At 36.5% G+C, this 13403-nt stretch overlaps 1 protein-coding gene across 11 annotated transcripts in view; it reads right to left on the reverse strand.

The window, feature by feature from the left end:
* Positions 1 to 13403, reverse strand: part of FRYL (FRY like transcription coactivator) — a 170668-nt gene that overhangs the window by 81510 nt on the left and 75755 nt on the right. For all 11 annotated transcript variants that reach the window (XM_084518260.1, XM_084518252.1, XM_084518261.1 and 8 more), the window contains 4 exons: positions 9077 to 9130; positions 3515 to 3654; positions 2954 to 3050; positions 90 to 169 (listed from right to left, as the gene is read on the reverse strand). In XM_084518260.1, the coding sequence (XP_084374386.1) occupies positions 90 to 169; positions 2954 to 3050; positions 3515 to 3654; positions 9077 to 9130 (371 nt within the window). The remainder of the gene's footprint in view (positions 1 to 89; positions 170 to 2953; positions 3051 to 3514; positions 3655 to 9076; positions 9131 to 13403) is intronic.

The following is a 13403-nucleotide window of genomic DNA, read 5'->3' on the forward strand; positions in this document are numbered from 1 at the left end:
TTACATGTGAGGCAATCAAAGGCGAACAATCATCACAGGGAAGCACAGGCTGATAATACACACATTTAAAGAATACAGATGAAACTTACCCTTCCTTATGTTTAAAGTGCTTAAAAGCCAAGTTTAGAACTTCATGTACTAAAGGATCTGGCACTGGATGAACAGGTATCTGAAATAAAAATATTATTTACAGGTATGTAACTATGCATATGTGTGTGTATGAAGTACATAAACAGTACTACTGTATGTTGCCCTGGAGAAGTATTTCCTACCCCTGCCAAAGGACAAATCCTCTGCTGGCATATAATGTCAATTTAATTCTGCAAGATATGAACATTTACACAACCTGAAGATCTAAAAATTTAAGCAATGCTACATATTGCCAAAAATATTGAATTTATTTATATGTATTAATAGTCTCTTAAATTATTTTGCACACTGGCTTTTAGTGACTAAATTCATAATGAAATAAACATCTAGAAGTAATCTAAACACTACAAGTTTGTTATTAAATTTTATCAGACTATGTTAATATCTTGATTAGCATCTTTCTATGATTTCTACCTTGCATGGTAATTATTACAGATTTATTACAATTATTACAGATTTAACCTCAAAATACAATTAATCACTTACAAAGGAAGACAAAACCAAAAAATAAGAATGCAGAAGAAGTGATCATGTCAATTTAACACTTTCTGCAAATATAAGTAGCACAAGCATAAGAATTTTCATAACGCTAAGTAACAATTTGGTGACAAATTAAAAATCATGCATTGTTTAGAAGACCCTTTTAAAATGACGTTGTTTAACACTACTGCTTTCCTCAGTTTCAAAATGAAACATTTGCCTAAAAATCAATATAACTTTTTTTAAAAGGCACTATATATACATACATATATGTAACTCTGAAGTCATAATATACTTAAAATTTCAAAGCAGTTGATGTAGGGACTAGGACAACTACTGAATGTTACTGGTAAACAGTGATTAAGACTAACAAAAATATATCAGACGAAAAAAAATTATTGACTTGGCTACAGAAAATGAAGCACTTACTGCTTGGGAATTTCATACTCTCCTGTGTCAAGAAAGCTATTTATCCAAGAATTTCTGGTTACTGAAACAGGCTGTTTACATGCATATATAATATATAATACAATGAGTAATATATAGTCACTTAAATACAAGACTTTTATTCCTACACAGGTCATGTCTGTTGCCCTCACTCAAGCTGTTCTGTGCTTGTTACATAAAAGGCTGTATTGCACGGTTTGCACCCCATAAATCCAGTTTCTAAGAATTAAACAATGATAGGGCTTCTGAGAAGACAGGACGATGAATGCAATATGAATGTAAATACGTTTATTGACAGAAAGCCATCCTTTCCACACTTCTGACTGCCTAAAAGTAAATACTCTTTACAAGCGGAACACACAAACCCTCCTTCAGATAACGTGTAAGACTGAACAGTTCTTCTACTTGGTGTAGCTGGGTTCAGTGGCCCACTGAAGGTCTTTCCCAAAGGAAAATATCCTTACCAGGGCCCTTAGAAAAACAAACTGGGGCAGGGTGGGTGGAAAACATCATATACCTCATCTAGAAGTATAGTCTGATATGACTTGTGAATGCATTTAAATGCACAGAGAATCTTGTCCCTTAGCTTGCAGAGGGGTGGTCTGTGTTAAAAACTTTTGTGGAATTTAGATATCAATCAAAATACATGATGACAACCCAGTCCATCAGCCATGTAGATGTCTGTTTGCTGGGTTTCTACAGATGATGAGGAAAGGCATTTAGACAAACAAAGTAATTTCTCCAGCAGAAGAAACATGGCCAAAATCCAGAGACACTTCCACATTTAAAAGTTCAAGACCAGATACAGAGAATCCCTACTAAAAGGAAAGTAGCCATCAAAACCACACCAGAGTATTTAATCAGTACTTCCTCCACTGCTTCAAAAGGTTGAAGAATGACCACTGAGGAAGTTGACTTCAGAAAAACCCTTGTCTGGAGTACAAGTATCAACAGGTCACCAAGCATCACAGGAGGCACCACATCAGACCTATCTCAGACTCTCTTTAAGCCAAAACTTTGGCACTTCTGAAATCTGCACAATTGGCAACACATTCTCTTCTCAACAGAAAAACTGGTACCACTTCAAAATACAGCAGCTTGCCCATACAGTACTGCAATCCTAAACAATTTCTCACTTTCTCAGTGAATGATCAGCAGCTCTAGACTGTGCTTTACTATTTTCATTTTCCTTGTACCACAAATAGGCCACAACTATAAACACCCTACAAATGATTTGCAAACTAAACCATATACCTTTCTTTACTAAATACAGAAAGCCATTTAATTTTCATATACCTGAAAAAAGTGTCTTTTTCATAAAAGACACAAAATACCTGACCAGACTTCTTGTCTCAAATACTTAAGTCTACTACATCTTTCAAATACTTTTATTAATATTTTTATTAATATTTTTCTCCTCTCTATAAGAAAAAAGGCTGTTACTTGAAGCCAAACTCTACCCTCTTGTGCATACACATATGCAAATTTTATATTAACAGAATTTGTGCATATGGATACCATCTAGAGCTACATTAGCAAAAGGCAAAACAAAATTGCACACCCTTTCCAATTAAAAAAAAAAAGCATTTTAGTCTTGCCATTCAATGACTTCATAATGTATTTCAAAAATGTTTAAGCACACAAAAGGTGCTGAACATGAATAAAATGCTATTTTTACAGTTTTGCTTTTTGTACTACATTAGCAGCTTTGGCTTAGAGGACCCAAGAACTGAGATAACACAGTGCATAATTTTAGCCTTATATGTGCTTATCATATATATGCTCCAATTTTGTATATAAAACTTTAGATGAGGTGACTAAAATTGACATAAAAAGCAAAAGATTAAAAGAAATTTGCCAAAGCAAAAGAGCTTACCTGTTTTAGAACCTCTATTAAAACTAAACAAAAAATGAAATCTACAGCTAAGTCCCTCCTTTCAAGTAGATAGTCTCTTTCACGTTGTTGGTCATCTCTAAAATAAGAAATCAAGAACACATGTATCACACACATGAATGAACACAAATATTACAGAGGAGACTACGTATCTTCCATGCAATCATAGCTGCACATATAAAAAAATGCTTAGAAAAACCATCAAGTTCGGTGCAGCACTAATATCTCAACTCCTCCCCTGAAAGGGTCTGGCAACAAACAAAACAACTCAAAATGGAGATGAACTAGCTCATTACCAGGGTCTAACTTCCTTCTTTGTATCAACTAACCAAAACATTTATATCAACCAAACAAAATCATTAAGTCACTTCATGCATATCACCCATGCAAGTTAAATACAGCACTTCAAAGAACCCCATCCTCTTCCTCCACAGATTTAGGTAATGACAGATCAAAGGTATAACGCTTGTCAAAAAAAGCACAAAGCACTTCCATTTTCTTATAAGACACAAAGATTTCCTTTTTTGAAAGAAAAACTCTTACCCCTTTGATTTTGTGCTAGATCGAGGTCTGTATTCATAAGATTCATCTTCTGTTCCATTTTGACGCCTGTACCAGTCAAACAAGGTGCGTAATAAGGAGGGGAGACAGTGCTCTGCTACTGAGCTCATAGAGCTTATCAACTGAAAAAAAGGAGAAAAGGAGTTGAGCATGACAAAGCAATCAGATTTATATATTTAAACATACAATGTATTTAAATATAGTTACACTTTCAGAGTCGTGTTTAACATTGTTTTAGGAATCATACATGTATATTGGATAATTTTACAAATTAGCAAAGGATGTTCCTGACTGCTTCCATCTGGATTTCTGAAGCATGCCTACCTTTACACTATGACAGATAAAAGATAAACCTCCTAAATTGAGCAAGTATGTAACCTTGAAAACATGCTTCTTTGGTAATAATACAAATAAAACCAGCTTTTATTATTATTATTAGATATTCTAATCCACTGTAAATATACATTTGACTGTCCAGATCTTATTTTCAGCCTAACTCCTCTATCTACTGTCCTCTTTCAGAAAAGGTGGGTATGAATTACAAACTTCATTGAAATTGTGTAAGTAGAACTTGTTACAGAAGGAATACTTTAACACGGTATAAAACTTGAATTCTCTATGCTTTCTTTAACTTAAAATAACAGAACTCATCTGTGTTTGGAGGGAAGAAGAATGACTAGAGAAAGACAGCATAAAACAGCATAAAATTCCTGTCAGGAGGCACCGTGGAGCTAGTCAGTCCCCATACCTATAGCTAGAAAAAGGAATTACCACATTGCTCATAAATGTCACATATTGATTACCTCCTGCATCTTTCAAATGAAAGATTTCAACAAAAGCCATCCTCATGCTATGACTTATCTGTTACTCGCTATTCTTTACTCCAGAAAAGTAAGGTAATGCCAATGTCATCATTTCTTTGTCCTTATCTAAGGGATCCTACTTTTTTGGGTTTACGGAAGACATGGGGAGAGGTTAAACATAACAAAAACATAAAAGAATCTTTCACCTATCGGAAAACTTTATTCAACCAGTTTAACCAACTATTCAGGTCACAACATTTAAGTAGTATTTTTGACTATTTGAAAAATCCCTGACTAACACAAACAAGGACAGAGACCTTCCTCAAAATAAATAAATTATTACTCTGAAGTTTATAAAAGCATTACATCCCAGTACACAGTACAATCTATGCACAATGCAAATCTGAAGAGAAACTAGGTTTTATGAAGAATCTGGTTAGATTAATGAAATTATTTTTAAAATTATTATTTTGTCTGTCATTAGGACACTCAATAAAAAAGGATTCAGTGGAAAAATGAAGCATGCTTGCTGCAGGTGGGGAACTCTCTTTGAGATAACTACACAAAAAAAAAAAAAAAAGAAGGCATTTACAGAAAACACAAACCACACAAAGTCCAGTTAACACAAAAGAAAAAGCAACTAGAAAGACTGTGCAGGCTTGCTTATTGCCTTGCATCTCAGAACGAGGGCTACATTTTGAGTATAGCTTTATTCTTACACTGATCTATGTTGAAATTTTTACAGCATGCTTTGGAAACCAAGTATTCTGCAAGCCTGTTCCTTGCACACCGGTATCCATACAAAAGAAACAGCCAGTTAACTGACCAAAATACATCAGAGACTTCTAGAAATGGACACTGAAAAAAAAAAATCTCAATTTTACCACACTAAAATTATTGTGGTCTGAAATGCAGTGGTGCGTGATGAAATGGAACGCATACAAATCAAGATGTTGCTCAAGAGAAATTTCTGACAGGAAAGATGACTGAAAAAAAAGTTTATTGGAAAAATAATAATAGTGCTTTGGCAACAGAAAACTTATGAAGAGGGAGAGAATAGGAAAGAAAAGCTATGAGCAAATTGGAGACTCTTGTGAGTCATTATTAAAACTATCATCCTTCAGTAATAGTAACAGGAAGCAGCATCCTTCAGTAGGGAACAGCATCAGAAAAAAAAGAATTCAAAACACTAATTTGTATTGATGATGCTTAGAAAATTCTTCACCAAGGTTACATTAGCAAGAAATACATGTTTGCATCAGCCTGGGGTACTTAAAAACCTCTGTTGAGCCTACTAGCACTCTCTAATCATGAGAAGAAATTACAAGTTAAAAGCATTAAGACAGATAGACAGGAATAAATATTCAGAAAGCAAAAAGAAAGAACCTTCCTCATGAGTTTGTAAACTGAAGGTATTAGTCTCAGCATAAAGCCATCAACATAACCTGGTAATCAGAATGAAAGCTAGGGATAAGCTCTTGCTGAGGAAGGGGTTATGTGTACATCATCAACCGTAACAATCCAAAATGTATTTTTCTTTTGTTTGACATGGGAATCATAATATTTTTTGAACAGAATGTATTTCAGAATGTCCTGTCCATTTCCATTCCCCCAAAATCATTTTAACACTGGCAAAATACGTTAATTACTCCTTCTCTAAAAACAGAAAGTTCTTTCTCTCTAAAAATAACAGGAATGTATTAACTAAGTTGCCCAGGGCTATGTTCAGTGCTTAATGCAGCAACCTCACACATAATAGGCCAGGAACAGATTCAATGAACACCCAGAGTACCCTGTGCTGCCAATGTAAAATTTCCCCACAAAGCACTTCTACTCCCCTTCTCTCCCCCTGAGCTCATGGGTTTATCGCTATAAAAGAAAAAGAAGAAAGCTGCATTTGAAACTTTCCTAAACTTTTTCTTTAGGTCTTCCTATATGTTTTCAAAGTACAATAATGCTACAACCATTCACAAACACTCCAACAGTTACACAGTTTACACCATCCAGGGAAAGAAGCTGTATCATATGCTTTAAGAATTGCCATTGATAAAATGCTAACCCAAGAAACTGGATGGGACTGGACACCAGTCATCATGACGTGTATTCCCCAGAACGAAACAGCAAAGTGCACTCCAGCCTTAAAGGCCACAACACATTGCTAAGAGCTGCACTATGCCTATCCACCAGCAACACTGAGACGTAAGGAGAGAGAGAGATGCAAGGTCCCAGATTCCAGCTATGTACAAAGTCCTTAAAGCATTCCACTTGTGCCTGGTCACAAACAAGCCTGAACTCAAGAGACACATCTACTTTCAGTGAAGTCACTGAGATGGCCAATATTTGCTTCTGTGTGATCACAAAGTTTCTGGTGTCTTAAGACAAGAGTAGGAAATTGCCAAGTATGATTCTTACAACAAACAGAAGAAGAAAAATACAAGCTATTTCAGTTTCAAGCTGTACAAGCAAAAATATTTTAAGAAATGCAATATATGCTCTGTAAAAATTCCTCTCCAATAGCTTCCTGATGCACCAGGAATGATTGAGCATTAAAGTGCTACAATTTTTAACAGTTCAGAAGCTTACCAAATAAAAATTTTCTTATTTTCCAAAATTTAATACCTTTAAGCTAAATTTAGATTTTTTGTTTCAATTAAAACCTTAATGACAAGTAAAAGAATTGTACTATTTGAAAATGAAAAAAAATATTGATTTTGCAGAGCAGGCTCTAATAGCAGTTCTGGTTGTATTTCCAATTGAAACACATTTCAGCTAATTAAATAGCTAGTTTACTTTTTCATGATAGGGAGAGGCAACACAACACACCTTCCTTTTCCATCCCTCTGGTCTTCACTTGGTGAGCTTAAAGAATGACTTAACTAGGTCCCTTGCTCCCAGAGTCCCTCCTGTGTTTCAGCCACTCCCTTTTTATTAACACCGTACAACACTTACTAGCTCAGTACCGTATTGGTAGAGCTAAAGCTCAGACTCCATGTCCTAAACTCCAAAGATCTCTGAGTGAACAAGGTGGCTCAGCAACAGCTCTGGCTTCTCTGCTCTTTCACTGGATGCAATGGCCATTCTGGATCCTCCTCTCGTGTATTTTCCCATTCTCTCTTCACTTTTCTGTCTTCCATACTGCAAACTACTGAGGGTTTTACATACCCAGCAACAGAGAGAAGCAGTCTTAATTTGTCAAACTATGTTCAAAATTACCTATCAAAATTCACCTTCCCTATCACCACTAGGAAGCCATTCTAAGTCTGATTCTCTCAAGATGTTTTTCAGTACCATTAAAATTCAGACCTTGATAAACCCAAATTAGATTATAAATATTGAAAGAACAAAATAAGAACTCAGATACATATATAAAAATCAGATTTCATTATTTTTCAGGCACTAAATTTTCTGAAAAATGTTTATTTCTATATTACAAATTTTCAGAAATTACATGCTTTGTTGTGTTTTTGTTTTTTAATTCTCTGCATTCAGCTTACTTGTAGAACCTATACATGGTTTAATATATGAATACTAGTGATTGACAAAAAAAATCCTTAATTAGGAAAGAATTCTAGGGGGAAAGTTAGTAGAAAAAATAGTAATACTACTGATTTACAGATTTCCTTAGATCATCCCTATCATTCAGATTATTTTCCTCTTGGTTAGCTCTAAAACAAATACTGGAGCAACCAAGGAACTTATGTCACATCCCCCATAAGCCATTTTCCTTGCTTGTGAGTTAGCTTTAATTTAGAAGATAATGGCCTTGTAGCGCTTGGGATCAGAAAGCATTAAAAGTATGAGATATGGGGCAGGGAGGAGGTGTCTGGAAAATAAAATTATGCATCGAATGTCATGTGCTAATATCTGTTTTCTCTTATAGTAAGATAAAAAAAAAGAAAGAGGTGCATGGATGGTTCTTAATTGAAAAACAGGGACAGCTCCATACACTGCAATATCTAATAACTGTAATAGAGCAATAATGGAAAGTTTAAAAAAATTGAGGAGGAGATATGGACAGAATATTAACCTTCATAAAGTAAGAGGCTACTCAATAACAGCTAAGAATAGGAACAGGCAAATAAGGGGGCACCATCTGGGTGCTGCCACTCCTTTGCAAGGAAGTGGTTAAAGGACAAAAACATGCTTGTATTAAGAAACAATTAGAAATACAGACAATAAACATGAATAAATTGAGCAAAGAGTTATTCCAGGTACAGTTCAGTTACTCTAAGTGAAACATAATAGCCTTATAGACTTTACACTCAAAAAAAGAAGTAACATCCTGAACCTGCCTTAAGCCTTCTGCCATAGAATTAAAAGGCATTCAGTAACTGCCACATTACTGAAATTAACTTTATTTGCTTGTAAAAGCAGAATGCCCAAACACCAAAATATTAATGATATAGGCTGAGGTTACACAAAGCCTGTAACAGGAATAGAAATAAACATAGTCTTTTTGTTCCTTACCGTATTTCAGCATCATTCCTCCAGCAGCTTTCACTGCCACTTTCAAATAATTTATTTAATCTTCTAGTTTCTTACTGTCATATTTTACATTGGAAAATAAAGTCTCTTTTTTATTATTAATTTTTTAACAACATTCAAAGTCTAAGTCTTCTAAAGCTGATTCAGGCACCCTAATGGTTATATTCTAAGCCACCACAACAGAAGAAACTCTATGCTACATAAAAAGAGGCCATCTTAATCCTATGCAAACTGCCTTTAATTACATGCCTCCTACCTGATCAAACTGAAGATCTTCACCTCTTTGAAGAGATCTGGACAAGAGCTTTTCCTGGAGAAAAAAAAGTAAAGGGAAATATGAATCTCATTATGCAATCAATGACAAAGACTCCTTTCTTGGTTATATTACAGAACAAAGAAATAATATAATAATATTTAATGTGAATATTTAACATGCATTATTTTTCAGCTAGAACCATTTCTGAAGATATGAAGTATACTCACAAAATAAAAAAACACAGATCTAAAATTAAGTTGGTAGCATAACAGTAAAATGACCTAATGACCGTCAAACAGAACATCTTAAAACAACTCTCCCAAAGAGCTGGGCCTAAAGAATTGTGCTCAGTGAAGACAGCTGGCAATGTGTGCCACGCTGGACTTAGAAGGAAAGCCATTCCCTTCTGAATTAGGGAGCGGCGCTGGACTGAACAACTGCTCAGGCCATTTCCAATCTGCTCTTTTCCCTGAACTATAAAGGAAATGAGCTACAGAACCAAGCCCAGGAAAAGACGAATGTCAGTAATAACTTCCTTTACATTTGAAATACCCTCATATGGTACAGAAATGATACAGTATTATTGGAATTTAATTCTCACAATATTTCATTGCTACCAGTACCATAAAACATTATGTTAAAAGCAGAATTCAATTACATTCATGACAAAATAATTGAGTGAGAATTACAGCTTTGAGGAAAACAAAACACTCACGAACTGTAATAGGTACAACTACAAGAAATACAATTTTTAAATGCTCTTACTAGGGCATCCTGGAAAGTTAAAACCACAACTAAGTCCTGCATATAGGTTCTGAGGGGCAATGATTTACAGATTTACTAAACCATAAGCCAAGTGCCAAAAAGCAAGCTTTAAAGGCATACTAAAATTAAGTAAAATATATAAAGATGAGCATTTCCAGCTAATTAAAGAGATGTTGAAGTACTTTTCACTGGAGGAGCTGCCCAGGGCCTGCTGTGGGACGCAGGGGAGGCGTTATGCTGTCAGCAGACCGCCAGGCCGCTCCGCTCCCACAGGCTGTGCCCAGCTAAGGCAAAGTAACTGCTCAGCAGCTCAGGGACAACACCCATGCTGTCAGGCTGCTGCCAGGAATGTAAAAAGTCAATATTGGGTGGCCTTTAACTCTTGCTGGACTGAAACAGACAGACTATACAGTAAATGGATTCAAATGGGGATTGGGTGTTTTTTGCAGCAGATAGGAGAAGTTTCAAAGAGTAATGGGCACGTTCAAATTTTGTTTTCATTAGAATTCCCCCCCTCCACCCTTTTTTTGGCTGCAAAGGAAACTTCTGCTGTAGGTGAATTCATGTTACCCATACCGTGCTTCCAGATAAACTGCACAAATAATTGTAATCTTATTGATAAAGGGGGAACATGAGAAGTGTCCCACCCTATATAAACATCATATATGGCTGAACGAGCTGAGGGAAAATAACTGGAAAACTGTTTCTTGAGAAGAGGTGGACTTTCCTATAAAGCGAAGAAGCGACTTTCCCACTTGGTAGAAGTGAGGCTCCTTAAGCCTCCTCGTGACACAGTGGGTGTTTTTACCACAGTGCGACAACACTGCTATACAGGTGAACAAACACTGGGGTTATTATATCCATTGCATGTGCCTAAAACCAGACATAGCCAAACAAAAGAACACTACAAAATTAAAGTGAAATGATCCAGAAGTCTTTAGACAAGGAAGTTGATAGCCATGTCAACAGACAGCACATTATTTTTAAGATACTTCTGAAAATTTAGCTTGTTCTGTTTTCCCATTTGTACTAATTAAGACTTCTGTACATCAAGTGTTGATAAGATTTCTAAGATTTTTGTATCAGAAAGAATGAAGACATTACAAGTTCAGCATACTGTCTCTATATTTTTTTAACAGCATTAAAATCTAACTGCCAAAAGGTAAATATCACTATAGTTAACACAATGCCTACCAAACAAATGTGACAGGACCAAATAAAGACTCTTTAACTCAGTCACAGGTTTATCAAGGCCTTTGAATTATTTGTATGGCTTTAAAGTTCATTTTCTTTCAATGTATTTTTTCCGACACTGCTTTGTCATTGTCCCAGTTGTCTCACGTGACTTACAAAAATCTATCCAACCGCATGAAGTAAAGGTCTGGAAACTTTCACCAAATTAATAATTTAAGATTTATCTCCCTGGCTTCCTGAAGTTCAGAGAGAGATGGAAATAATAGGTCTGCATTTATCTTTTACAAGAGAAATGAAAATAAAACACTATTGAATTAACCAAAGAGCAGTCTGCTTCTGCAGAGAAGCAGAAATGTCAACATATGGCAAGCAGCAAAGATCAGGATGTAGACGTACGTGCACTGTGCAAACAACCGCACCGGTGGAAACAGGCAGCACCCACTGGCACCCCTCCAGGGCTCCCCTGTGCCAGCCCCTGGTAGCCTGGACATCTCCGTGGGGCAGCGGAGCTGCTCGGGTAAAGGCAGCAAAAGCCGTGTGCTTGTTTCTGTCTTCCCTCACCTGCAAAAGCTACAGGTACCAAAGAGAGGAGTGATGCTGCCTTGCACCTCATCCCTTGCCTGCATAGTCAAAATGCTGAGCAGCACTTGCATTCGGTAAGTCAGGGCCCTGGACAGAAATGCAGTGTGTAGCATTTTACAGTTTTCAGACAAGCTTCTCAAAGTGCCTAGACAAGACTTGCTGCAGCACACGCTATCAGGCTTAGCAACGTTTACTTTCTCCATGATGCGAAGCATGTGCTAATGCCGCCAGCAGGTTTAAATATGGTACTGGCTTGGGCTTAAACATGAGACTGAACTGCAATTTAGTGAGTTAGCAGCTTACCCAGTTAACAGGGTGGTAACTTGGAGCAACCAGGTTAGACGGTCTGTTTTCCTTCTAGCCCTCTATGCTTGCATTCAGCCTGACAAATCACGAGGTAACTGAACCTGTCACTTAGCTTTTTCGCTACTGTAGTTTGTCTCATGCCTGGGAAGGCTGGTATCAGGCCTCTCCGTTATCCTCTCTCAGCTGTGGAAGAGCACCTTAGACTACCAGAACTCAAATCTTGTTTGAGCCCCTCTTCCTTTAAAATGATGTACTACTACAAAAGACTTAGAAGAATTGATTTAAAAAGTAATAAAAGAAGGTGTATTAACTTCAATGACTCCCTAAAAGAAGGCAATTCGTTCCCATGGTTACGCTTGGTACTTGAACACCTGTTCAAGTTACTGCACTCTGAGAAACCCTTCCAGTAACTTTGGAAACGGCAGTATTCAAATTTTGCAGGTAGAGAGCTCCGAATTAATCAGAGGCAGAGAAACCATTCAGTCGTTTTTTAAAATCACAACCCAGTTCCTGAATGAAACCCACGCATTTGGCAGCACACCTACCTTCCCTCTGCCCCCAGCCACTGTCCTGCTCCTAAGTTGCTGTTCTCTATCTGCTTGTGTTCCCCTGCTGGCACGATCCTCTTCAAGTTTTAAAAATAGTGTCTAGCTCATAACTTTAATTGGTCTGTCTCCAAGCTCTATCCAACAGCCTAGCTTCATCTAACACATTAAACATTTATATAACACTATATATATATACACACACATATATTCTCTGTATAAACTTAATTATTTGCAGCCAAGTCGTCTGACAAAATTAAATCAAACTATAATAAGGGGCTTTCTTCCTGTAAAACCTTTTCTCAAGTCTCAAGTCAGTACCTTTCCATTGCCCCTTCAGACTCCCATCATTTTATTTAAATGTCAAACACTAGAACAGAATATGCAGTATTTATCTCAAATCATACATACAAAAATAAAACCACTTCAGCACTTCCTTTCATTCAGACACCTTCAAGCATCCCCTTCCACCTCTTTGCATTATACAGGCTCAGGCTGTTTAACTTTTCCACAGCTTCTAGCACCTCTTTTAAATTGCTGGGTTTCTGCAGTCCTTCCTTCCTACCAATATAAAATCAAGAATGTTGGCTATGTAAGGTAATTTACACCTGACTGCATTAAAACATATTTTGTTTAAATAAATGTAAAAACTTAGCAAGTGAACCAGAACCAAATTGGCAGAACTGTTAAAGACTTTCACAAGTGACTATTACATTTATCTTGCCATCAATATTTAAGTTCAGAGATTTAACTCCAAACAGCCTGTGCCTATAGGAAAAATCCTCTTCAGCCCAACTGATAATAAAGGCGTTACAGTCTGTGTCATTTTGACCAAATGGCATGCTCCCTGCTATGTTCTACGGAAGAATGAATGGTAAAATGTTGTTTAGGCCCCTTTCAGTGGAGTTACTGGCTCTTCCACTGCCAGCATCACC

The sequence above is a fragment of the Aythya ferina genome, assembly GCF_964211825.1.
Source record: "Aythya ferina genome assembly, chromosome: 4".
Taxonomy (NCBI): Eukaryota; Metazoa; Chordata; class Aves; order Anseriformes; family Anatidae; genus Aythya; species Aythya ferina.